A 25184-nucleotide genomic window follows, 5' to 3' on the forward strand; every position below is an offset into this window, starting at 1 on the left:
GGCATTAGGTACGCTAGACGCACCGGCGAGGCGAGCGAGTCGGATCCCCCTGTGGTGAGAGGAGCCGATGCGCTTTTGTTTGGTGTCGTCGCATCGGAGCTCGTTTTCTTCCGTCTATTGATCGAGAGGGAGACCGAAGTGAATTTGGCCTGAGGTTGGGAGTTGCTCGACAAAAGATGGCGTCGACGGACAAGCATTCGCGTCGCTATGACTCTCGTGAACCTAGAGACAGTTTTTACGGATCTGACGGTGGAAAATATGGCAAAGAATCCAAATATGACGATCCGCCTCACTCGAGGCTGTTTATTGTGTGCGGCAAATCCATTACCGAGGATGATTTCCGCGAATCATTTTCAAAATACGGAACTATCGAGGAAATTTGGGTTGTAAAGGACAGAACATCCGAGGAACCCAAAGGTGAGATTATCATGCTTTTGTCTTGAGGAGTCGTGCACGTGTTTGTGAATGGGGATTTAAAAAAGCGAATTTGTGGACAGACACAAAGAATTAATACGGTTTTCGTAAAAAAAGAGAAAGTTACTTTAGTTTTGTGTGAAATTTCGCAAGTTGCGTTCGCTACCAACAGTAACGTGGTTACCTGTGTTGGAAGGGATTATATTTTCATCAGAGTGTTTTAGTTTGTGGAGATTTGGTATGAATTTATTTTTTGTTGTTTTTTAAATTGTTTAACATTTTATTTGTAAGACTTGGGGAAGTTTTCAGCTAGTTGGCCGTGAGTTCTTTCTAAAGTAGCGCTAAGTCGCCATCCAGTTTCGGCGGTGTTTTCTCTTTTGAAATTAGTGTGGACAAGATACCTGTTTCTTTTCCATTTAGACAGTTAATTATGATTATTTTGTTGGCACGATCTGGTTTATATAATCCTTGCTAGTAGTTACTGTCACTTAAAGATCGGCGAACGGGAAACATTGCTTTCGAAGCTGAATTTGTTTACAAACAGATAGGTAGGCTGTACTTAGGTAATGTTGGGTAAATAAATAAATAAGTTAGTCTGAATGGGGAGCTTCAAGCAGTTGATCAATGCTTCATCCAACTTTTGATACTGATGCTTTAAAAGTTATATTAATGGCCTGACAGTTTAAGTTCAGCGCGATATACCGTAACTAACCTATAATACGGGCGCTGGATGGAAATTGCCGCCGCAAACCTCCTTCGGTAGGCCGAACAAGGCTGATCTTGGGTAGATGTTAGTTACTTATGCCTACCTTAATTTTTTGATGGGTATTTGTACTGTAAAATCTGTTTGACCTTCGTCCTATATCGTGGCAGAGACTTACGATCGTTCTCTTTAGGTTAGCCTAGGCCGGTCATCATGTCTTCGGAGAAGGGGTAGTTAGAATTTTGAAATTCAGAGAAAATTAAAATATACATCCTAGATTCATCATTCACCAGACTCTTGACCCCAAATCTGGCTAATCAGTAACAAATTTAGGCTCTTGACTTTAATGTTGACATGACACATGGCCTAATCACTGTGTTTTGTTACTTTTTTTATTTGCTGTTTGCATCAGACCTAAGTTGATAATTTTTTTTTTTTTATGTTGATAAGAGACCTTAGTTGGCCAGTCACTGAATATTATGAATATAGAAAAGCATTATTATTGTATATTGTGTGTAGTGCTTCCCATAGGCCTGTTGCTATATAGAACAACTGAATTACCATGAAGTTACTGTACTATTTTACACCCATCATTAGTCTTATTTATTTCTAAAAATTTCATGTATTATTTGCTCTTTTAGCATTGACAGTTCATTGTAGGAGATATATAGGCAAAAAGTTCCATCTTAAATATCTCTACATTTTAGTTAGTTCAAGTATCTGTTAGGAAGAGGTGAGGTAACTGGATGCTTTTTCAGTGGTCATTTAGAAGCTATTTCAGCATGAATTTTCATGTACAATTTTTTTTTTATATTTTGATGTCACAGGCCATTGCTTGGGCACTAATTCAGTTTGTTGCTTAGTTCTAGTTTTAATGCACAGATTACCAAGAAAACCAGTGTTACAGTTATACATTAGTGTTATTGTGTCATTTACTATAATAGTAAACAAATAGTGTACACACTGGCATTCCTTTTCCTTTTAAAGATACACAGTTCTAAAAGTGTCCAACCCATGAACGTAGTCTAGCTGTTTTAACTGTTTCAGATAGAGTATTGTGTTCAGTTGCTGTATTTCATACAAAGTTTATTGTAAAACATTGAATTTTGGGGCATAAGCATCATATTTCTTGATAAGTATATCAAATTATCCTAAGACATTTCTATACTTGTCCATCCATAACAAAACCAAATACTTCAGATTCTGCTTCCATCATTATGTTTCATAAAAGTGAAATAGGATATGTCAGCATTGACCACCAAGTTATAGTGTATGAATAGCTTATAGAGAGAAGTTTGACAAAAGCATTCTTGGAGTCCATTGATACAAAATCATTTGGTCACTTGATACTTTTAAAAAATAACTCATCCCGGTGGATGGTTCTACTTAAGTATGAAATGGAGTGTAATAGAATTAAGTGGTACCCAAGCAACACTGATCATAATTTCCCTCGAAAGAAGTTGATAGTATACAATATTAAGTATAGTATACCAGGGCAGTATCTGTAACAAATGATTATTGATGCAACACTCCACTCTTCAGTTAGCCTAGGCAGCACCCTATAATTTGTGTTGCATCATCCCTGTGGGAATTATGCAGCCAATTTGATAAGTACAGTTTTAAATAGCATATTTATAATGTTTGAGGCTTTAGTCAACACCACCAAGTGATACCTTATATAGTACATCAAAAAGTTTTACAGTAATACCCTTAAGGCTTTAAAAAAAAAAAGTTGTTTTTTTTTTGTTTTTTGTTTTTTTTTTGTGTCACATATAATACTTAACAGAAAAGAGGATCCATTTTATATTGGCACTACCTGTACTGCATTATGATAGGACCCCCATTAGCTAATATTTTAGTCTTGCTCTAGCAAACAAAATATATAGTGAAGCAAGGTGTAAATACTTAAACAGTGTCAAAGGGATTTTGATTATGATTATGTTAACAGTTTACAATAACTTTGTTCAAATATACATTTTGTATTCATGTTCAAGGCTTATGGAAAAAATTGAGTTACTGTATACTACTGGGTGAAAACCACAAGTAACAAGTATCATAGGCTATATATTTTAGAAATTATTCTGCTGAAGTACTATTATGATGATGAGGGTGTGAATTGGTACATAGTAAAAGAATACCCCAAAGGTTGGGAGTGCTTTGTACAGTATTGTGATTTTAATTTTGGATGTCATACACTGTAGCACTTTTATTGTAGCTTCTCAAGTTCCCTGGGATATTTTGTAGCATTTTTCAAAGTTATATTTAAAGAAAATGGGTGTTTATATTTAAAGAAAATGGGTGTTACTAATTTGCCTTGAATTTTTAGCATTGCCAGATTTATTTTTATTACTAGTAGTCATTGTTAGTGTTTTTAAGAAGTAATTCATATTTTAACCTTGTATGGTTTTCCAGAGCATTACAATATGCTGTCCCTTCCATGCTTCATAATATGCTCTCCTTGCTGTATCCCATTTACAATAATACCTGCTCACCCTGCCATAACCCCATTACAGTGTGCTGCCCTTGCCATAGCCTATTCCACTTACTGGACATTTTTATTTAGTATTCGAATTAGCTATATTAGCCTATGCTCTGTCAGCCAAATTATGGCAGGGACTTCCCACCATGCCACAACTTAAAGGAAATACTTAAACTTATTTGTTCTTGCATTCTTTTGATCACTGTGACCAAGGTATGAGGCATACATTAAACCAGTGGTTTTTTCATTGATATTAAATTAAAGTTTTATAATGAGCTGACAATATTATATCATCACCATTTCATCCTTTTTGTAAGAACATTCAAACCATATAGTATTTGATCCCACATGTTTGAAGTATTATTGCAATAATCAGTTTGCAATTTTTCTTTAATGTTACAGTATTTTGTTACTTGGAGAAAGGCTAATTGATACTAATCCTTTTCATGTTTAGATTTACCCATTCAAGGTCTCATGTTGCAATAAGGCCTTTGGTCATGTGGGCTAGTGTGAGTGTGTTGATTTAGTTACACAGGTCTCTTTCATGACCTCTAGTTCACTATATATTTCATTTGTATAAGAATAAAATTGCAGCTGTTAATTATATAAAAATGATTTAATGACAGTCACTGGCATGAGAATATGAATTAATTCAACAAACATATCAACATTGTAAGAAAAAAATTTTTAGTAATGTTTCTTGCTCTGGGAGAAAGACAATAGTTAAGGTCATTTATATTCAGGAGCAGATAACTGCTTATAATGAGTGTGATAAAATTTACAGAAGCCTTGTACGTAACAGAGGTGATGTGTGCATTATATATATATATATATATATATATATATATATATATATATATATATATATATATATATATATATATATATATATATACACACATACATACATACATACTGTATATATTCACCTCTTGAATTCATTGTAGTTAGTATTGGTAAGATCTCTAAGTATTATACAACTCAACTGTGCTGTAATACTGTCCATAATAGTACATTACACTGAATAATAAAAAGTGTAACAGTTCGTTACACTGCATGATTAAAGGTGTGTGTGTGTTTTTTGTTTGTTTTTATCTATATATATATATATATATATATATATATATATATATATATATATATATATATACACCTTTGTTACACTGTAATGTACCAATAAGTGCATTGCAGTGCAGTACTTTGAGTTGTATAGTATGGCAACACTTAATTCACATTTTTTATTGTTTGTAGATAAATTAGGGTAGATCTGATGGGGAATGGTTTCTTTCACCTATGCATTGTTTGGAAGTATATTATTTAAACCAGTAACTTTAAAATACATTTTCTTTCATACATGATATGAAGGTAAATTTTTAGTTTGTCACTCCAAAGTCAGTACAGTATGTCAAAAAGCATTTGGATATAACCTTAGAACAGTTTTTTGCTTCAATAGAACACATTAAATTTACTTATTAATTGTAAATAATCACTTAAGTCTTTTCTTTGAAATGGATAAACCAGACCTATTTTGTCTAAGGAAATGAAGATGATATAATGAATATCTTGAGTACCAGCTAAATTTGAGGCTGTCTTGTTTACATATTGTTCCCTATCTTTTTAGCTGTAATTTTTGGATAGCATTAGATATATTACTAAGTTTAGCAGAGAAGTATTCAAAGCTTTTTTTTTTTTTTTTTTTTTTTTTTCTCCCTGTCTCCTTGATGATTAATATCGAACATCTTTAGTCAGAAAGCTTGTCAGTTCATGTGGAGTATTAAGTACTTTTTGTTTTCATGTGCCAAGTAGTTATTGTTTTATGTTCCAATTTTGCCCATCTTTTAGCACGATTATGTAATTTGTGAAACAATTTTTTTAATATTTCACCTTGTTCCAAAAAATAAATCATGGAATTATAATGGAAATTTAAGTCTAAATCCAGGATTTTTGTTGTTTATAGTAACTGGTAGTTTTAGATTTTATTGAAAACGGTAGTTTCTTGCTGTTCGTTAAAGAAAATGTTATCTACATGTTGCTTAGTAATTGGATGACTATTGTCATGTGTTTTTGTTCATAAAAAGAAAAAAATATTGGACACATTGCATTGCTGGCTATGGTGTTGGCAAAGCTTTCGAATCTTTTCCTTTTCTAGTCGTAGTTGGTTTGGGGCTGTAGTTTTCACCTCCCCCCTTTTTTTTTTCTATTTTTCAACTTGGAAAAACCCTATTCACTGTTATATAATTTTATTGGAAAAACCCTATTCACTGTTATATAATTTTATTTAAAATACTTGCCTTATGAGTTACCACTTGCATTGGGCCATGCATGGCAACAAAGGCTCTGCAACATTCCTTTGGCATTGCTTTCTGTCTTTTATTATTCATCTCTTCCCTCTGGTCTCTTACTACGTAGCTATCAGACTTCTTTAACTTTGCTCAAGTTTCCATGTGTCATTTGAGGATTAATACTTCAGGTGAGCCTTTTGAGTCTAAAACCATAAACCCTTTTACTGTATAATGAGAGATTTGGATGTGGATTGTTCCCAACTGAGAGCCAACCGTTGTGTCTGCGATCATTTGTTATACATTTTTGGGAAGTTTTTTGAAATCCGAAAAACTGTGTAAAGTGCCTGTGGTAAGCAGTTTTGCCATCTGGGCTGGAACCTCAAGGTAGTGGTGATAAGAGCATCTTTTCCACTTCAGTTTCACTTAAAAATGGTTGAAGTTTTACCTGTAACAGTGCTTTGTTGATGGCTCAGAGATAGAAGTTCTCCATGGATTCAGTATACATATGTTGGGATAGTTGTTCTTTTTCTAATGGTGAAGCAGGCATATTGCCATGACATGTATTTGATGTAACTTTTACTTACAAATTGTAAATTACAATGCAGGAAGTACACAGTTACTGTTTTGCATGATTTATCAACATAGTATTCATTTGAGAGAATGAAATAATAAATGACTGAATGCTCTATAATGATTTGTTGTTTACCGTTTCATTTTAGTATTTTGACAGCAGAAGAAGTATGTATAACAGTAATCAATGCTTTAGCACAAATTCTTGTGTACTGTACCTGTATACAGGTATAATGCTGTTCATGTAAAGACATCTTGAGTTAAATGGTATTATGTATTGGAAATTGCTCAAGCATCACTAAAAGTTTTAAGTATAAATACAGCTTGTGTGAGAAAATTATATAAATTGATAACAATATTCACATTCTTTCAGGTGTTACGTACATAAAGTTCTCGAAGACCTCAGAGGCAGCTTTGGCAATGGAGGAAATGAATGGGAGATGTATTGGTGGTCATCCCAGACCTTTAAAAGTTCTCATTGCACACAGGTAATAAGTTTCTCCCTTTTCTGCTTGGAATTAAAGAGAATGAGTCAAACTGTATTTTATCTTTCAGCTGAGTATGTGGAATGAATGATACATGTTTTGGTATTTATTATTAAATGTTCTGGAGAATTTTGAAATTGTTTGAATGCTGGGAAATTTACCACAGTTTTAAGTAAGATTATTTAGGTACAAAAGATGTTTGAGTTTATCACTTGATAGAGATTTTTGAGTTGGTAGCATGTATATGTTGTTTATAATAAGCCATTTTGGTACTGTATTTAAATATGTAGGAGTGCATAGTACTATAAACAATATTGCTTGATAACTGTCTCATTTTCTTCACGACTGATTTACCTTCAGTTTTTGGATTGTTTTTTACAGAAGTTTCTCTTTTACATGCTTATGTTGTGGTGAATGAGGTGGCTCTTGTGAACTGTATTGGTAAATGTACGAAAAAAAGCTTTTTCATGAAGCAGAGGGAATTTATATATATTGTAATGTGTGCTTTTGCTAGGTTTCTGAATGTTTTTGTATTGTGCTGGAAGATTTATCTTCTCAAATTTCAGATAGACTGATTTTGAATGGTTTTTGTGGACAGAAATTTTATACCTCAAAGTTTAGTTTTTGTTAGACTCTTAGTAGTGCAAGTTAACTAAGTTCATGTGAATTAACAAAATTATCTGCAATAAAAATTTTTTTACTTATCAGTGAATTTAATTTATTGCATAATACACTTTGATAGCATGTTTTTGCAAGAGCAAAATTGACTAAACTTCACTTATGTTGTACAATTCATTGTTCCTTTTGTTGACTGGCCTTCATAGAGATATTTGTTAGGAAATTACAAAGAAAATGAATTACCACTTACACTGCACATAATGGTAAAATTATCTTCAGTCTGATCAAACTGAAACCTTTTTGAAAAGGTGTTTTTCTTAATGCACGCAAAGTTCTCCTGCTTGTGTATGAGTCTGCAATGAATGAAGGTGTTCAGTATTTGTATCAGTATGTGGTGTAAATCAGGTATTGTACCTGGTGGCAAATTGCCTATGATTCTTATTTTAAAGGGGGCCTTGGGTATTATTACTGTACTGTTACCTTGGTGGGTGTTTTATAAACTGAGCATTATAGGTTTATTTTTATTCCCTTAAAAGAATAATAAAGTTTACCTTAAAGAACCCCAAAATTATGATTGTTACTTGGTAAGTGTCTGAAAAGCTACATTCCTATTTTTCGAAATATATTAAGTATAGTACATACAAGTAAATATCCTGTAGTGCTGGATGGATGGTTGCATGGAAATTCAAGTGTGAATGGTGATGGACCTTTTTATTAAATTACCATAATTTATCCTTTTGACCTTGTAAGAGAAGTCTGAATATTATTTTTTGACCAAAACTCTTTATGTTACAGTCGAGATCAGGGATCAAGAAGAGATATGAACGAAGAAGAAAGATTATTGCGACTCTTTGTTGTTGTGCCAAAGACACAAAGCGAATCTGACCTCAGAGAACATTTTGCACAGTTTGGAGATATTGATTATGTTTCAATTGTCCGTGATCGAAGTACAAGAGATAGCAAAGGTTTTGGATACGTAAAATATCACAGGTGAGTTATTTCCCATAATGTATGAATGCTGTTTTGTACTGTACATACTGAACAAATGTTCATGGTAAAAATGTGGGTGACCAGTCCCAAGTTATGAAATTTTGTTATTGTATTTTCATGAGAAATAGATAAAAGACATTGGCTAAAGCTTCTTAATATTTGTCCGTAAATAAAGATTGTCTTCATTTCAGAATGTCTCATGCAGCCAAAGCTTTTGAAGGTTGTGACAGAACATACAAACCAGTATTTGCTGACCCTAAGCCACAGAAACCCGAAGGCATAAAGTTTGAGGGAGGTGGACGGGATATTAGGAGTGATATTAGAGACATAAGAGGTATTGATGGGGGTTATGGTGGCTATACTTCAGGGCCTGTAGGACCACATCACTCTCCTTTTGACGCAATATCTTACAGTGAGTATCTTAAGAATTTCATCCTCTTTTATTTGTCTTCTAATACTTTTCTAGAGGCAGAATACTGTATTGTATAGCCACTTACACTCATGATAGTATTCCAGTCTGCTAATATTAACCTTAAGTTGTAGCTAAACTGGGTGTCATTTTTTAACTTGTTATTGCTCATGTACAACTTTTTTGTATCTTTTTAGTATTGACTTTTTGTTTTTAAGTATAGTCTTTTCATATTTCTTTTTGTGTATACAGCATTGTGGTTGTTAGGTGATTGTGTTTGTAGTTGAAAAATTTTTTCATAGTTTCTTATTGGGAAATCACTTTGTTGAGACTTTTGCTGTACAGTATTTAGAGATATCTAATGAACTGTGAGACAATATACTGTTTGGGAAAGAAAATCTTGTAATTACTAGGGTTTGTGTGTATTTTAGGGACATGGAACCTTTGTTGCTTTGTCATTTTTTCATCGGCAGTGTTGAGTTTGTAGGTGAGATATATTTTGTTTTGGTTGCTTAGATTTTTATATGGTGGTTTACATCCTGAGTCTAAGGTAGAACCCAAAAAGATTTGCATAGGGTAAATGATCTTAGGGTAATTAGTTTTGTCAATAGTTACAGCTAATGCTTTGTTAACTTTGTCTTCAAGATTAATTTGTTAAGTAGCATTTTCTGAAAGAAAAAGTGGAAAGAATGGAGGGGATTTGCCTAGTGTGTAAAACAAAATATGACAAATTTTGAAAATATTTACATGTAGAGTAAATATTCAGGTGGTTGGAGACTTCATCAGACGTGTACAGTATTGTATTTCATTACAGTGTTGAGGATTCATTGTAGAGTAATTGATACATGGGAATGTATTTTTGAAATTTTCTCTAGCTATTTTTGGAGAATAGATTTAGTGACTGAAAAATTTACGAATCATTGAAGTTCACATTAACACTGCGAGATTAGCCGTTGTCATTGAATGTGTAGTTCTAGTGTGTTCTTCCATTGGTTTTAGTGTAAAATAGTATAGGTTTTAAACAAGCATATGTTTTAAATTGCTTGTGGTCTTGTATTTCAGAGTTCCTATGTTCTTAACCTTGTTTGTGATGGAGTTCAATTGGTGATTGCTTCAGTAGGTTCCAGTCTTTGATCCTTACTCTAAATATTGTTTTTGGTGGGTTCTTAGGCTTTTGCTACAGTGCTTTTATTGAGTCCTTAACGACAAGTTTGTTTATTTAGGTTTATCGATTTGGAATGTGCATAGCTTGTTGGTGCTCTCTTGAGTGTGTGAGAGTTGTGGGACAAGTGTGTTATGGTTTAACCTTTACTCTGTGGGTTGTTAAGGTTGTAGTTAATGAGTTTCCCAAGTGTTGGAAGGTCTTTGAGGAATATATTTTCTGTGAATAATTGAGATTGGTAATTGTTAAAAAAATTTGTTCATGCCCTCATGGTGTCTAGCAACAGTATGTAAGTGCTGCATTTGGACTCTTTTCATAATTTTTTATTGGTAACTTTATATTGAACCCTTTTTATTGAGAGTTTGTACTTTTACATTCACAGTTAATCCTTCTTATAAGTCACAGCATTGCATGAAATAGATCTGAACCCTCTCAAAGATATTCTGGCCTTTTCTTTTATTTTTGAAATTAATTGTGAAATCAAGTATAGGCCAACACATGGCACAGTGTTAGAATTTTCGTCCATAGAGGAATGAACAGGTTTTCGTGTTTCCCACTGACGCCGTTGTCATGATGGTTGTAAAGTTTTTCTGCACAAGAAAAAGGATTGCTTTGGTTAGTTTTGTGCCCTGTTTATATCTTGAATAGACCTTACCACCTAATATTTACAGAAGGCAGTTTTAGGAATAGTGTTGAGGACTGAAGACATTATTTCTAACTTTATTTTTTCTGTTTAGTTTGAATAGTAATGTTTCTCAAGTACACTTCTAATTCTGTACCTTTTGTATTTAGTGTCTTGATTTTCAATGCTTATTTTTTTATTCCATTTTGTATGACACCTGTTGTAGGTAAAATGTGTGTGTGCAATTAATACTTTTCTTAGACTTATCAATATTTTCTTTTGGAGTGCCAGCATCTCTCCCTTGTTGGTTAGAATTGACGAGATCAAACAGACAGGATAAAAGACAATGACAGAACATTTAAAGCAAAATGCTCTTAATTTCTTAAACCTCTTTATTTTTTCTTAATTTGTTATTATTTTGTAATCGCATTTAATTCTACTTGAACCATTACTTTAGTGTACCTTTTAGGTTTTCAATTTTCCTGTTCAGGGGTAGACCGATCCTACATTCTTAGGCTGAACACTTCGCAGGTTTAGAAAAAGTAGATTGGTTCGCTGATATTTGTTCTGACTTGTATGTTGAAGTTAGTGATGTCATAAAGGATATAGATTTTCCTGCTACTACTACATGTGGAATTTTTAAAACTTGACAAATTGAAACTTACATTTTTATGTCCTTTTGTTTTTTATCATTTGATAAATTATTGCTTTTGTCTTTTATTTTGGCACCTTTTTACCTATGTAATAAAGTCCCTATCAGTTAGCTTATTGGCAGTTGTAGTTAAGAGTTGTCTTTTGTTATGTAAAAACTAGTTTTACTCCTTAAGAGTGCTCCAGGGTGCCAGCCTTATTCTTGTATTCTGGAGAAACATTTTAGATGTAAATTGTCTTGTGAATTGTTCTCCAGTTATGTATATTTAGAATTTTTGATTAATGCATTTAAGATATTTTCAAAATGACTGGGTAACCTTTTAGAAAGAGCCTTGTGTCATCTGATAATGCATCAGTGTTGCACTTGAGTATTTTTCTTATGATGCTTTGATTTAATAACTTAAAGTAGAAGAAATCTTTTGTGAATAAGAACTGTGCACCCTAGGGTATTTCTATAAGGAACCCAGACATCTAACCTGTTTGGCCCATCATGTTGACGTATGACACAACTCATTGCGGACACAATCCGACCCCCCTACAGTGGACACAAGTGGGCTAAATCCCGAGGGGGTGACGCGGCTGACTGTTATCGCTTCGCCACTCCTCAACCAGGACCAGCTCTGGAAGTTGTTTGACCTAATCCCCGGTCTTGATTACTGCGACCTCAGGAAAGACCGCAAGGCTGGACAGGTATACTATTGGCCACAGCACCTTGACAGGAATATACAGTACTGTAAAGGCATTATTATTATTTCTTTATTTTTCCTTTTAAGTTTGGTAGTCCTAATGGTTATGGTAAGGTAGCATAAATCAGCTGTTGAACACAATAATGTACATCAGACTTGGACGTTAAAACCAAAAACAATAGTGTATAGGACAAAGGACATGTGTACAGTTGTCAAGAAAGTGTGAATGAGTTTTGTAAATTGGTAGTGACTGCATGATGTAGTTTTACAAAAAAAAAAAGAAACACAGCTAAGCATTCAAAGCTGCGCAGTGATGACTACAGTGTTGGGCTTATCTTTTGCTTATTAGGAACAAATTAGTGACATTTTCTCATATTGTAATAATTGTGCTATGTAAAATTCTTATAATTATGTTTGAGTGCAGCATTATTGCACTATAAATATTTGAATTTTTTGTATGTAAATGAAAGATTATTGGTGTACTTCAAATTGTTCATGTTACATTGCACAAGTTGTTATAATGTTGGGAAAATGTATTTAAACAAATCTGTGAAATTCTCAGCTGGAATAGATGGTTTTGATATTTGAAATTTTTTTTTATATTTAAAAGCAAATTTTGTGTGAAAGTTTGGAATTACTTAAGGAGAAATTTTGCTTGTTCTTGTCATGTTTCGTTATTCATAGAGCTTGTAGTGAAATAGAGGTGAATCTATTCCAGTTGTAACTACTATTACCTTTTAAATTTAGTTTATATTGGCAGATTGTGTAGTTAGCTTTAAATGTTCAGAAAATTAAGGTATACATTTAGGATGTGGATGCAGGTGAATCTGTAGATGGCACATTGTAGTATTGTCAGTGCAAAGGAAACTTGATTGCATGCTAAAGCAGCAGTTAGCTTCATGCTAATGAGAAACCTAGATTAAGTGATAAGAAAGACTCAAAATTTATTGTGTTTTGTTGTGATGAAATATGCCAGACTCTGCTGACATTTTTTGACAGTACTGTATCTTGTTAGTTGTGTTTACCACTTTTTATGTTTATATGCATTCAGTATAGTCTAGGAATTTGAAGGTTTACTATTAGGGCTTGTTTATCCAGTAATTGTATAGAGTAACAAAAGGTCACCTTTCATGTTATTAATAGTGAACTATGAGACCACTTTTTTCTTAACATTAGTACAGTAGTTCATATATTTAAGTACTGTTTTTTTTGTTGACATTGTGTTTAATGTATGTGGACATGGTTGTTTTAAGTGTTGTTGTTTATATACTAAGTGTAGCCTGAGAATGAAATTTAATCAATGCCAATGAAAAATATTAATCACAAAGTTGGATTTGGATTAGTTTTGGAAATATTTAGAGTAAACTAGATTCAAAATACATGCATACTTTTAAGGTTCCGCCTCATCAGGCCAGGGGAGTTGCAACCGTTGTGTATAATAATCCACAATCGGCTACGTACGCTCGAGAAAAACTTCATGGCTTTGAATATCCACCTGGTCAGCGGCTGATAGTGAAATTTGATTACCATGATATGCCTCCGTATGTATTAAAAATGCTTTTCTATGTTGTTCTTTGAAATAGAATTTGTTATATGTTGACGAGTCGAGTGTTTCAAATTTTCAGAGTTATTAGAGATGAATTATCTTGCTTCGCCCTGTTGTTATTATTTGTTGTGTTACAAGATGAGTATGACATTTAATGTTTATTGGTACTGTATTATATATTTAAATATCTCCTTGATTATGAATGTGTTTTATTTTTCAGAGGTCCACCGCCACCAATGATGGGTGGGGCTCCAGGTGGACCTCCATATTCAGGTCTAGCAAGAGGTATGTCAGGTGCCCTTCCTCCGTTAAATGGAACTATCGGTGGGAGCCCTCCAGTTGGAATGGGTGTGTCACCGCCAGCTAATATTACTGGTGGTGCACAGCCAAATAACAATATTCAACAGAATCTGGCTCAGTTAGCAGAAACTATTGCCCAAGCTACCTCGTTAATACAAGCAGCAGGTTTAAATCAAGGTAAGGAGATGCTTGTGACAGAGAGCTAATTGGGTGGGACTTTACATTTGTAGCGCTCCGTAATGTGTTTTTATAGGCGAGTAACCCAAACACTTTTTAAGTGTACAATATATCAAGAGTTCACATGCTTTACAAGAAATCATGAGACCTATCACCATGTATGCATAAAAGATACAAAGCTTCAAGTATTGCATGTTCAGTTAGTTGAAATACAGTATATGCTTGCTTTTAAGGGGGTTGTCTACTTATGGAACTGTTTGTAAATGTACAAAGTGGCTTGAAATTAATATAAATCTTAGTTTGAAATTTTTTCAATCTTTTAAGGATGCTTTTAGTTGAATATTATTAACATTGCCGGGATCTGAAGATGTTTTCTCCTAGTCAGTGCCCAAAACCTGGGTCTCTCTCAAAAGCAAAGTTAGCAGTGGTTGCACATATTTTACGCACTAACCCATCATTATAAAAAATTTCTTCAATTAACTTTCTCATTACTTTAAAGGTAATTCAGGTAAAGCTGGTCAAGGAAATTGACATTTTATAGAGTAGCAATTTATATTGTTTTGGAAATTGCTTGTTTTTATCATGAATTTTTGCATGGGTGTGTAGAGTATAACTAATTTTTCTTATTTTGAAGAAAAAATGCATGTGTACTTGAATGTCAGGTGAATTCTTGAGTATTTTAAGCTTTCCATACACTGTTATAATTGAACACCAGTTCTGTCATTGTGCAACACACACTGTTGGCTTATTAAATACTGTATATGTTTTCAGTGTGGGGATCAGGCTTTGAGTTTCAGAATGATCAACAAGAAGATATGTTTTGAAGTTTTTTATCATTTAGCTTTATCTAAACAGGAATTTTGTTTTGAGGAAATACAGTTCAGTAAAATAACAGAGGATATCCAGAGAGGGAAGGAAAGACTTTTTTTTTATAGCAACTAAACTACCATAATGTCAGTTGAAGCTGTGTTTTCTGAACTGCTTAAATTTGGTAAACTTTTTGGGACTTCTGAAACAGTGGGTAATATTATATAATTCAGGAACTGAAGATTTCGTCTTCGGAAAAATAAACAGAATGCTTGGCAAAAATTTTATTGTAGGTTTTTGTAAATAAAGTGCTGTAAGTTGCCTCCAAATATGGTCAAGTTATTTAGTAACAGTAATGGATGAAAATCATTATACAAAATAACATTGGAAAGCCTGCTTTCATTTGTAAGATGTAAGGCAGTCCTTTTTACATTCAGGGAAAGTGCATCTTATTTAGTGTATTGTCAGATACTCTATGGTTTTAGATTTGTTTCCATATAGGACTACTGAACTGAAATATTGTTCTCTAAACTGTGATTATTAAGCTACTGATATATTGAACAATTATTGATATAATATAAAATATGGCACACCTTTTAAAATGTAAGTTCTGCCATTTTAGGTCCAGGTGGGGGAAACAATTTAGGAGGAAGCCAGGGTCCTCCAGGTGGTGAAACTTATGACCCATCGTATTGTTCAGTTAAATTACCACCACCACAACCATTGGCGCCGGTTGATTCTGCAGTAGCTGAAAGGTAAAATGTTATCATGTTTGATGTCTCAGTTTAGAGTTCTAAGTTGTTAAACAGGATACTCGAATCACCAAGCATTTGGACATTGCTCAGAAATGTAAGATCAATGCAGTAATTTTGTATGCGCCGATTTCCTGTTCAGAAACTGAAGATTAATATGGCAGTTATGTATTGTAAGTGTGGTTGATGTATTCTGAATTTTTTTGTGACTTGTTGAAACTCAGAGGTAATGTTTTATATAACTGGAAACTCATAGGTAATGTTTTATATAATTGATTGGAGTTTTTTATTTCAGGTTGTTTATAGTTTGCCATCCATCGCCGCCACCTATATATGCATTAAAAGACGTCTTTGGAAGATTTGGCAATCTAATAGATATATATATGCTGAATGGCAAAACATTCGGCTATGCAAAATATGCAGAGAAGGAATCTGCTGATAAAGCTATAGCGGTATGTATTTTGTTAACTGTGGGGTCATCACTTTGTGAATATAATTTTATACATTTGGTAATACTTGTTCATGAAGCTCATGAATGCTGTTTTTTTCTTTTTTCTCTTGATGTAGCATACAGACTTCAAGCCATTGGCCTTTCAGTACAGATATGTTCACTAGTTGTTTATACTCTTAAGCTCATGGTTGGAAAATGTATTCATAACTAAGACAGCAGATGTTGAATCGATACAGTAATGCTCGCTCTCTCTCTCTCTCTCTCTCTCTCAAGATACAGTATAATTAAAAGTCCCTCGAATCACTCCTATTACACTTTCATATAGGCCTCAGAATTAACAGGTGGCTTACTCAACTGTAAGCTGAGTTACCTACCACTTACCTAAAATTAGCTTCTACTTTAAAGTTGTGTTTACAAGTATGGTTTGGCTCTTCTGCTTATCTATTACTGTTATACTGGCAAAGCTTTTCATCTTTGTTTGACCTTCTGTGTCTCTTTCTCTCTATTCAGTTGTCTGCCATGTTTACCTTTTAATCATAACTCCCACAAAGTTGAAGGGATTTCAGTCAAACTTTATAAAAAGATTAACCATTATACACAGATTTGTAGGAAGTGGTATTGTTCAGCTGTCTGTGTTATATCCATCACAACTCCCACATACTTGCAGTGACTTCAGTCAAACTTTATAAAAGTTTGATCATCATGCATAGGTGGAAGTTAAAGGTGATGGTCTTGTTTGTTTTTTCATTTGTATTTTCATCTATCTGTTATGTTTACCTGGTCATTGCAAATGTTCTCGCACAGCTGAAGGAATTTCAGTAAGACTTTATACGAGGGTAAACCATTGTGCTATGTGAATGAAGTCTTTGTTTGTACTCTAGCCTGCATGCAAATATGAATGGTGAAAATGTGGAGTCAGTTCTGTTTGATTTTGTATAGAACTTTTGAACTATAAGATAGACTTCATGTTTGATATGTGTACTTCAGTTATGAAGCTTTTTGGTGGTATACTGATATTAGTGGCCATGACAAAGAATCTTTATACCAAAAAGAGCTTATATCAATGGCTTTAACATATCTTGTTGGGTGAGATTTTTAGTCATTTACTTGTTTTGAGAATATGAAGTATTCTTCAACATCTCATCAATCAGAAGGTTTTTGGAGGGATATTGAATGTGTGTTACTTGGCACTGCTGTCATGGTATGTTCATTTTAGACATGTAAGATTATGTTGAGGGGAGTATTATTTTGTGTAACACTCAACCCGTATATTTAATTTGATTATCCATTCCATTTTTTCTATGGTTTTGGTGTTTTCATTCCCTGTATGATAGCTTTGAACAAAAATGTCCCCTTAATCCTGCTACTGTATACAGTGTTCCTTGCTGAGAAGACTGTTCATGGTAGTAAAGGTTCATTGTAGCAAGCTTTTGACCGTAAATGCATTGCTTTCTGCTATTTACTTTCATCCAGCACTATAGGTCTCTTCCCACAAATCTTTTGTATGAGCCCTTTGAAAGTCTAGGACATGACTCATTTTTCTCTAAACCGCTCCCTGGTTCTAAGTCCTTTTATTTCAAACCATATTTGTCAATCTCATCCATTTCTAATTGTTAATGTAAAAGCTGGAAGTTATTGTAATTAGTTATAATTCTTTATACTATTGTATTGCTCTCTTCCCCTGGCTCTGAAAATCTTTTTCTTGTCCTTTTAGTTATGTAATTTTCCTTTGTTTTCTTGTTTCTTATTTACCTTATGATCATTACTTCATATTTGACAGTGATGGCAATATAGAAATGGGTCATGATGATAACAGTTAAAACACGATAGTCTATAGTCCACCGTTTTTTCAAAGCATTATTTATCTGTTGTTCATATGAGAGGAAATTTCTTATTTTTGTTATTATTTTGTTAATTTGGGGAGTGAAGAAAATTTATATCCAGTGTTTTAGTAATTTCAAAATTTTAAAAATATTTATTTTTCTTCAATTTTCAATAACAGTAAAATTTTGAGGGGTGTTTCTTCAATACTGTTATGTTCATCTTCACTCATTTTCCTTTCAGGCGTTACATGGGCAAGAAGTGCTTGGTTCTCGTTTAAAAGTTATGGAAGCAGATCCACAGCATGACAAGACTGATTCTGGTAGAAAGAGACTGCGAATTGACGATCAAAGTTAACGAGGTATGAAAGACGGCGCTTGTAAATGCAGATTGGCTCAGTGAAGTGCTGTAAGGGTTAGGTTGAATATAGCAGCTAGATCCTCAGACCTCGTCATCATTTTTATTATATCCTCATATGGCTAAGAGTAGAGTCCAAGGATATTGTTGCCATTTGTTCTGTTTTGAGTTAGGGAAGATTAAGCCTTACTGTTATCAGAAGACTTGTGTAGTGTTGAAATGATGTGGTTCAGTGGGTTTTTAATTCTTGATCTTTATCCTTGGATTATGTATATGCGATGGACAATAATTCATTGGACATGAAAGAAGTTACTTGAATGGTCCTAATCAAGTGATCCTCAAGTCACTGTCATGATTGAATCCACTCGTTGGTCAAAACACTTGGTACGGACATTGAGTTTCACGTTTAGGCATGTGGTACTACTTAGCTTTCTTGTCTTGGAAAGACATGGTATTTTCTTGTACCTCAGACTTTGGAAATGAATGACCTTTTATTTTTTATTTGTGATTATTTTATTCATTATTTTTGTAGCTACTTTTGAAACTGAACGTCTTTGACTAGAATGTGCATGTCTTTCTCTCTTGTGCATTTAACTTCTGTGTAACAGCATGAGATAGTTTCTTGTAAGTGTGTAGTTTGTAGGATCAAGAATAAGATATAAGTAGTGTAAATTTCAATACACATTTTTAGTTCATGCTTCATCTAAAATGATAAGGTTGTAGGATTTTTTTTATATAGTTTTGTAAATTTAGTGTATATTGATGATACTGGCTGTGATAACTCTGTGATAGTTCTGAAACATGGTTAACATGTTGATGAACATTCCTACATATGAACTTATTAAACATATTTATTTAACCATCTATGAAATGAATGAAATGGAACATATTGTATCCGGTGTATATGGGTAAGGAAGATTCAACTTTACCAGGTTCCAATGTGAACATGCAGCTCTGTGTGATTTTGCTTTGTTATGTAAGCACTATTTTTGTACTTCATTACTCCCTATAACACAAGTAATCGAAAGGGAGGCATACTTAACAAGCAGGTACCCTTAAACTGCTGAAACTTTATGCAATGTATATGAATGAATATTGTTAGCGTGAATATATGCACACATAATCACAGAATAATTAGAATTGTGTAGTTTTATTAGTCTTTTGTTTCTGCATGGTAATTAATTTTTTTTTATTCATTTGCTGCATGCCATAGTATGGTGCCTGATTTTTAAAGTTGAAATAGATAGCCTTCCTCATTTCATTTATTAGTCTTAGCTTTATAATTGACACTACAAAGGAGGCAATGTAGTATGCTGTATTGTTCTGTTTTTGTATTTTTTATATGCATGGTATATATTTTTGTGAGTGAACATTGATTATTAAGATCTGTGGCCAGAGATTGTACTATGATGTATAGAGAATTCCTGTCTTTATAATAAGAGAGGATATGTAGTTGCTATTTAAGTCATTAACTAAATCTGGCCAGTTCTTGTATTGCACAGCAGTTTTGTCTTTACTGAAATTCTCATTTCCACAGCAGTGTGTTGACATCGTGACCGTCTACCACACAACGGACAGTTAACGGACAACCAAAACAGCGACCTTAACTACCCTTATAACCAACAGTAGAACGAACCAACCCCCTGTACCTTTAGACAACCACCTCCAACAGCCATGCTACCAGTGACATCAAACACACACGCGTATGTTGATCAATAAGTGGGTTTTGAGGAGAGGACCAATTTGCCTTACTGTTGTTGCTTTGTGTGTGTGTGCGCATTGGACAAATGACTTGTAGTAGTTCAAACTTGCAGGTCATAACTTAAGGACATAATTTTGTTATTATGATTATCACCATCCAGGGGAGTGTACAGATGAGTTAAGGATTTGTCCCAAAGAGTAGGTATGATGCACTGTAGATGAGAGGAATTTTCTTAGAAGTAAAGATTTGATGGAAAGCCTCAGAGGATGTAAATGAGCACAGGTTCATTACCCTATTGTAATCTTGTGTAGCTCCTAGTTGTAGAAGTAAATCCCAGTACAACTATGCAAGTTTTGCATCAGTGGATCAAAACTACTTAAAGTGTGCATGTTTTGAATAAACTCATTCATAAATTTAGAAATTATTTTTTTAGATATATTAATTGAAGTAATCTTGAACTATTTTTATTTTGACTATTTTTTTTTTATCGTATGGTTATGCAAGTTTATCGGAATCGAAAGTTACACTCCAGCTACTCCCTCTGATGTTTAGTACTTAAATCATTTTTTTTTTTCCCCTCACCTACTCAAGGCAGTGTTGGAGACAATTTTACTGTGGTTATTGTTGGAGTTCATGACAAAATTTGGACTGAAACAAGTAGAAAGAAGACCCTGTTTTGACATGCCTTTGTCTCCTGCCACACATTCCATATCAAACTGCAACTATTGAGCTAGTAATTTCATGTCAGTTTTAGTGTTTGGTGTTTTCACTATGCAGACAATACATTTGTAGAAAATATAGTACTGTATCTACTTACTGTGTTAAATATTGAATATATAACTGCTTTATGTTCTGACATTCTCATTGTACATAATGGAATTTCCATCTAAATTGGCATGAATATAGTTTCTCATGTAGAACTGTACATTACAGTTTTTTTTTATTTTTGTTAAGTAGATTCTTCCCTCTAGCTTTTTCAGTGTTTTGTTTTACAATAGTGCATGATGTGCCACAAGACTGCATTCTCTCCACAAAAATTCCAGGTATTGGAGAAGATTCTCTCATAACAGTAGATTAAGTTGTGAAGTTTATACAGTTTCAGTGATTGTCCTTAACTGCTGCCCATTGTCGGAAGTACAGTATTAAATTTTTACTCAGAAATTTTTCCATCTTCCACTTTTTATATATCAAAAGTTCAGACCTTCTTACAGTTTACAGTATTGACATTGACGGACTTGGCCAAAGACTACAGGATTATTAGACTTGGAATCTCAGAGCCCATATTTGAATTTGAGATGCAGCTACATTTTATCCTTGGGTATAGGTATATTGCATTGTGCATAGTACACTTTGTAGTACAATCATTTTTTCCAATTTTTTTGTATGGGCTTTAGCACTGTTTCTTGTTACCTTGAAGTTTATAGATTTTTAATCTTGCTACATCGGGCACATAAATGTTTACCTTGTATATGTCATTTATTAAAGGCTGTCTTTTATCAAATGCAAATGGGTTCTGGGTTTCTGACCAGTACTCAATGACCCAACAGTACGACCGAGGACAAGTTTGCAAAGTGACAAGGTGCTTTGAAAGATGCCAGTTGTCTCTGGATCAGAAACTTTCACTGCCCTTAAGTTGTAAACTAGCCGATACTTGGATTTCAATGTACCTGTTTGGGAGCTAAGTCAGTGTTCATTCATTTTAAATGATTGGCCACATGTCCCTTTAGGAAGTAATATTTTATTTATTTTTCTATTTGTTGAGTTACCATATTTTCATGGTCCCCAAGAGTGCACAAGTGTATCATGCATTTCCGTAATTTGCAGTATTCCTAGTTGTTTTGTGCCAGGATATATTTTTTTTTTTACTATAGGGTACGTAATGTGATGTACTCTACTGTATGTAAATTTTTTTTTTGTAAATAGTATTTTGAACAGAATGCTTGAGAACTGTGGTTTTGAATGAGAAAAAGGAATGCAATTTTTGTTTCTTTTACCATTTCCTGGAGAATACCATGTACTGTATAATTATTTAGATAGTAAGTATATGATAAAATGTATACAGGAAAGAGAAATAAAAAAAATAGTCACTGATAAAGCTTTTAACTTTACCTTGAGAGTGGAAGTGTACTAGCTTGTATTCGTTTTTTTTCCTATAGAGTTGTTAGGGAAGGTTTAGTAGTGTAATGAATTCCATGACTTTTAAATTTTAATTTTTTTTTTTATTTTCAAACCTTGATTATTGCTTTTTGCTACAGAATGGCCTTCCTTCTCTTTTCAGTGTTATTAATGTAAGTACAGTATCCCTACCAACATGAGAGATGAAATATTGGAAATGTTATGTATTGCTTGTCCCAGAGCATTAACTTGGAGATAATTACAACTAGTCGTAACAGGTAGGCAACTAGCAATGGATAAATTTAGGTAGTTGGTTTTAATACATTCCAAGTAGCTGATGTAGTAGTACAGAAATGTTTTGGCAAAAAGAGATTTGCAGTTTGCTTTTTCTGTAATATGAGAATTTTTTTTTTTGTATGTTGAAAATATTTTTTTGCAATGGTTACAAGGAAAATTACTGTGGTGATTGAAGGACTATACAATTTTAGGGCTGGTCATGATAAGTGTTGTGTTCTGATTATATGGGAAAGTCGTAACTTATGGGAAAATGTTTTATGATTGGCTTTGTATTCCAATTCTGAATAGAGCTAAGGTGCTCGGTGTTAATTAGATACTGCAAATAACAATATGCTACATTGTTACTGGGAGTTGTTAATGGAAGCAACTAGTAGCAATTGTTATGATTCAGTAATATGAATATGACATGAAAGTTGGGATTGGAAACCTTCAACAGTTGGATATTTAGGGAAAAAATTGTTATATGAACAAAATTTGTGCAACTCAAGATCCCCAGTTTATTAGTGTTTTGGGGGGGAGACTTGTAGAACTTGAAGACAAATCCCTCATAGGTAGGCTTCACCATGGAAGGAGGTGATTTTATGGACGGATTTATTAATACAGAGATCAACCCTGACCACTGGACCGAACGGATGACTTGAGTTGCGTAGGTGGTGGGCTGAGAGGCACTGATGTAGAAGTAGAAGTCTTCTGCAGATAAAGTGACTTGGGCTGGGAAACAGTCGGGGCTGAGGATGAGTAGACAAGGACATGCAAGTTAATGATAGCAGCCTTGGTGAAAGTGGATGAAATTCTCACTTAACTTGCAAACAAGGTCCACAGGAAAAAAAAAAGACCAGGGGCTGTGGGACTGAAGGCGTGGTCAACAATGTTCTGCTGAAGACAGCAAACTAGAGAGGTCTTGGGAGACCATGTCACTGTTCACATTAGCTAACACCCGAGAGAAAATGAGATGATAAACTTTTGTTGAATCCACCACAGGCAAACAACCTGCAAGGAGGAAGCTGGTGCCAACCTGCCTGTTCACAGTTGCAAACTCTCCCTAGTTAGATCTGACATGCATCCATTTCTGAATGTCCAATGGTTTCCATGGCTAAAGAAGAAACCTTAGCCCATGAAGAGCAGCCTTGGATCTGATAAAACTTCTGGGTGGCATTGGTCTGTAGAGAATGGTGATTTAGAACCATCATAACCCACTGGAAGCGTCCTTGTGGATTGAATCCAAAGTCATATCCAGGGGAAGATAAAACATCTTTAAGCCTAAGACATTATCATCCACCACCTCGGTGAGAAAATTTCTCAAGTCACATGGCTTCACAGTAGAATTATATTGTATCTTGATGTTCTGTGATGGATAAGCGGGCTGTTCATGAATGGTAAATGGTGTCTTAAGATTAACAAAGTTTTCCTCTTTTCTTATGCCTAATAATGGATAACTCAGAATTTTCCTAACCCAGGACAAGTTGACAACTACTTTACAAAGTTGATGAACCTTGTCATGAATAACATGATACTCAAACATGGATCCCCTCTTGATGACCCTTGCATGGCCAAAGCTTCTGCAGAGAAACTTCTTTCCTCAGGTGTTTCCACTTGAAAAGTAAGGGTGTAAGTACAGTACTGCAGTAATGAGCTGTTTCCAGAACCATTGCAATCTTTGCTGTGGAAGGAGACTTAAGATTTCTCCTCCTCAAGTATTTCTGAATCCCCAGAAATGAATCATGAGCTGAAGAACTTCTCGGTTATCTGCCATTTTTGTTGAGCGATTCTAAGAGGAAGAAAGGTCATGATATTCTTATTCCTTGATCGGATCTCTAACATTTGCCACAATACTTACTAGTTAGAGCTGACTGGAAACAATGAAATGTTAAGCTATATCTCCTTTGACAAGGGAGTTGTGGGGAATGGTAGAAATGGCTGGCTCATCCAATTTGGGTCTTTGAGAATTGAGAAGTCTATTGGACGAAGGCCTGTGGAAGCGTAATAGATCACCCCTGGTATATATCGACATCTGTATGAGATGATCGGAACTGGAGGTAGTAACTCCAGCATCCTACATAGCTTTTCTCTGGTATATATAGCAGTCTTAAACTAAATGTACTAGTGGAACCAATTTCACTTTGGGTGACACAGGTCTTCCCCCAGAAATAGATTTTTTCTTTGTCAAAATCCCTTTATTCATCTTCAGATGATGACATAACTACCTATTTCCCTATTTTTCCTGTTCTATAATGGGAAAGAAATGCTTCCCCGATCCTTTCTAGAGTATAGTTCAATATATTACTTGACATGCATGCTTAACATCTATAAATCAATCAATCGGTCAAATCTATCAGCCTTTGCATGCTGGACCAGGCTGTATGAGAGGTAAGAGGAGTCACCTCCCCCTTGCTCATACACTTGTCTCTCCAGTCTTTTGCACAACATGGCAAAGGCTCACAACCTTACAAGTTCCTCAGAACAGTACAATACCAGTCTGTTTCATGAATGGATCGTCCCACTTCAGGCGTCAGTCTCTTACGTAAATGGCGATAGATTGTATTCTTTTAGGAACAAAATACTGAATTTTAAAATTTATATTTTTCATAGATATACAAATTGAAACCTGTTATTGTAATCCCATGTTAATCCCACATAGTCCCTACTTGCCAAAGGAAAAGGTGATGTGGTAATGATACGTGAGTAGCAGGTACCTTGCCACCGACTTGCCAGCCACCTATTACCCTTTTTACCAAGCTTTAACAATCTTTTCTGATAATTGCAGAAAAGCTATGATTTGTTTATCAAG

General features: G+C 34.2%; 1 protein-coding gene across 3 annotated transcripts; it reads left to right on the plus strand.

Moving 5' to 3' along the window:
* Positions 1 to 22079, plus strand: LOC136847437 (RNA-binding protein 45). Of its 3 annotated transcripts, none has more exons than XM_067119131.1 (11): positions 1 to 417; positions 6822 to 6936; positions 8347 to 8541; positions 8733 to 8953; positions 11927 to 12075; positions 13467 to 13612; positions 13838 to 14094; positions 15524 to 15656; positions 15949 to 16105; positions 18169 to 18286; positions 19820 to 22079. In XM_067119131.1, the coding sequence occupies exons 1-10, from the start codon at positions 177 to 179 to the stop codon at positions 18280 to 18282; spliced, it is 1728 nt and encodes a 575-aa protein (XP_066975232.1). In that variant the 5' UTR covers positions 1 to 176; the 3' UTR covers positions 18283 to 18286; positions 19820 to 22079. The 3 variants fall into 3 exon arrangements, with proteins under 3 accessions (XP_066975232.1, XP_066975241.1, XP_066975248.1); XM_067119140.1 differs by having other exon boundaries at positions 141 to 417; positions 19823 to 22079; XM_067119147.1 differs by having other exon boundaries at positions 144 to 417; positions 13482 to 13612.
* Positions 22080 to 25184: the final 3105 nt, after the last annotated feature.

The sequence above is a fragment of the Macrobrachium rosenbergii genome, chromosome 2 (genome assembly GCF_040412425.1).
Source record: "Macrobrachium rosenbergii isolate ZJJX-2024 chromosome 2, ASM4041242v1, whole genome shotgun sequence".
Lineage (NCBI taxonomy): Eukaryota > Metazoa > Arthropoda > Malacostraca > Decapoda > Palaemonidae > Macrobrachium > Macrobrachium rosenbergii.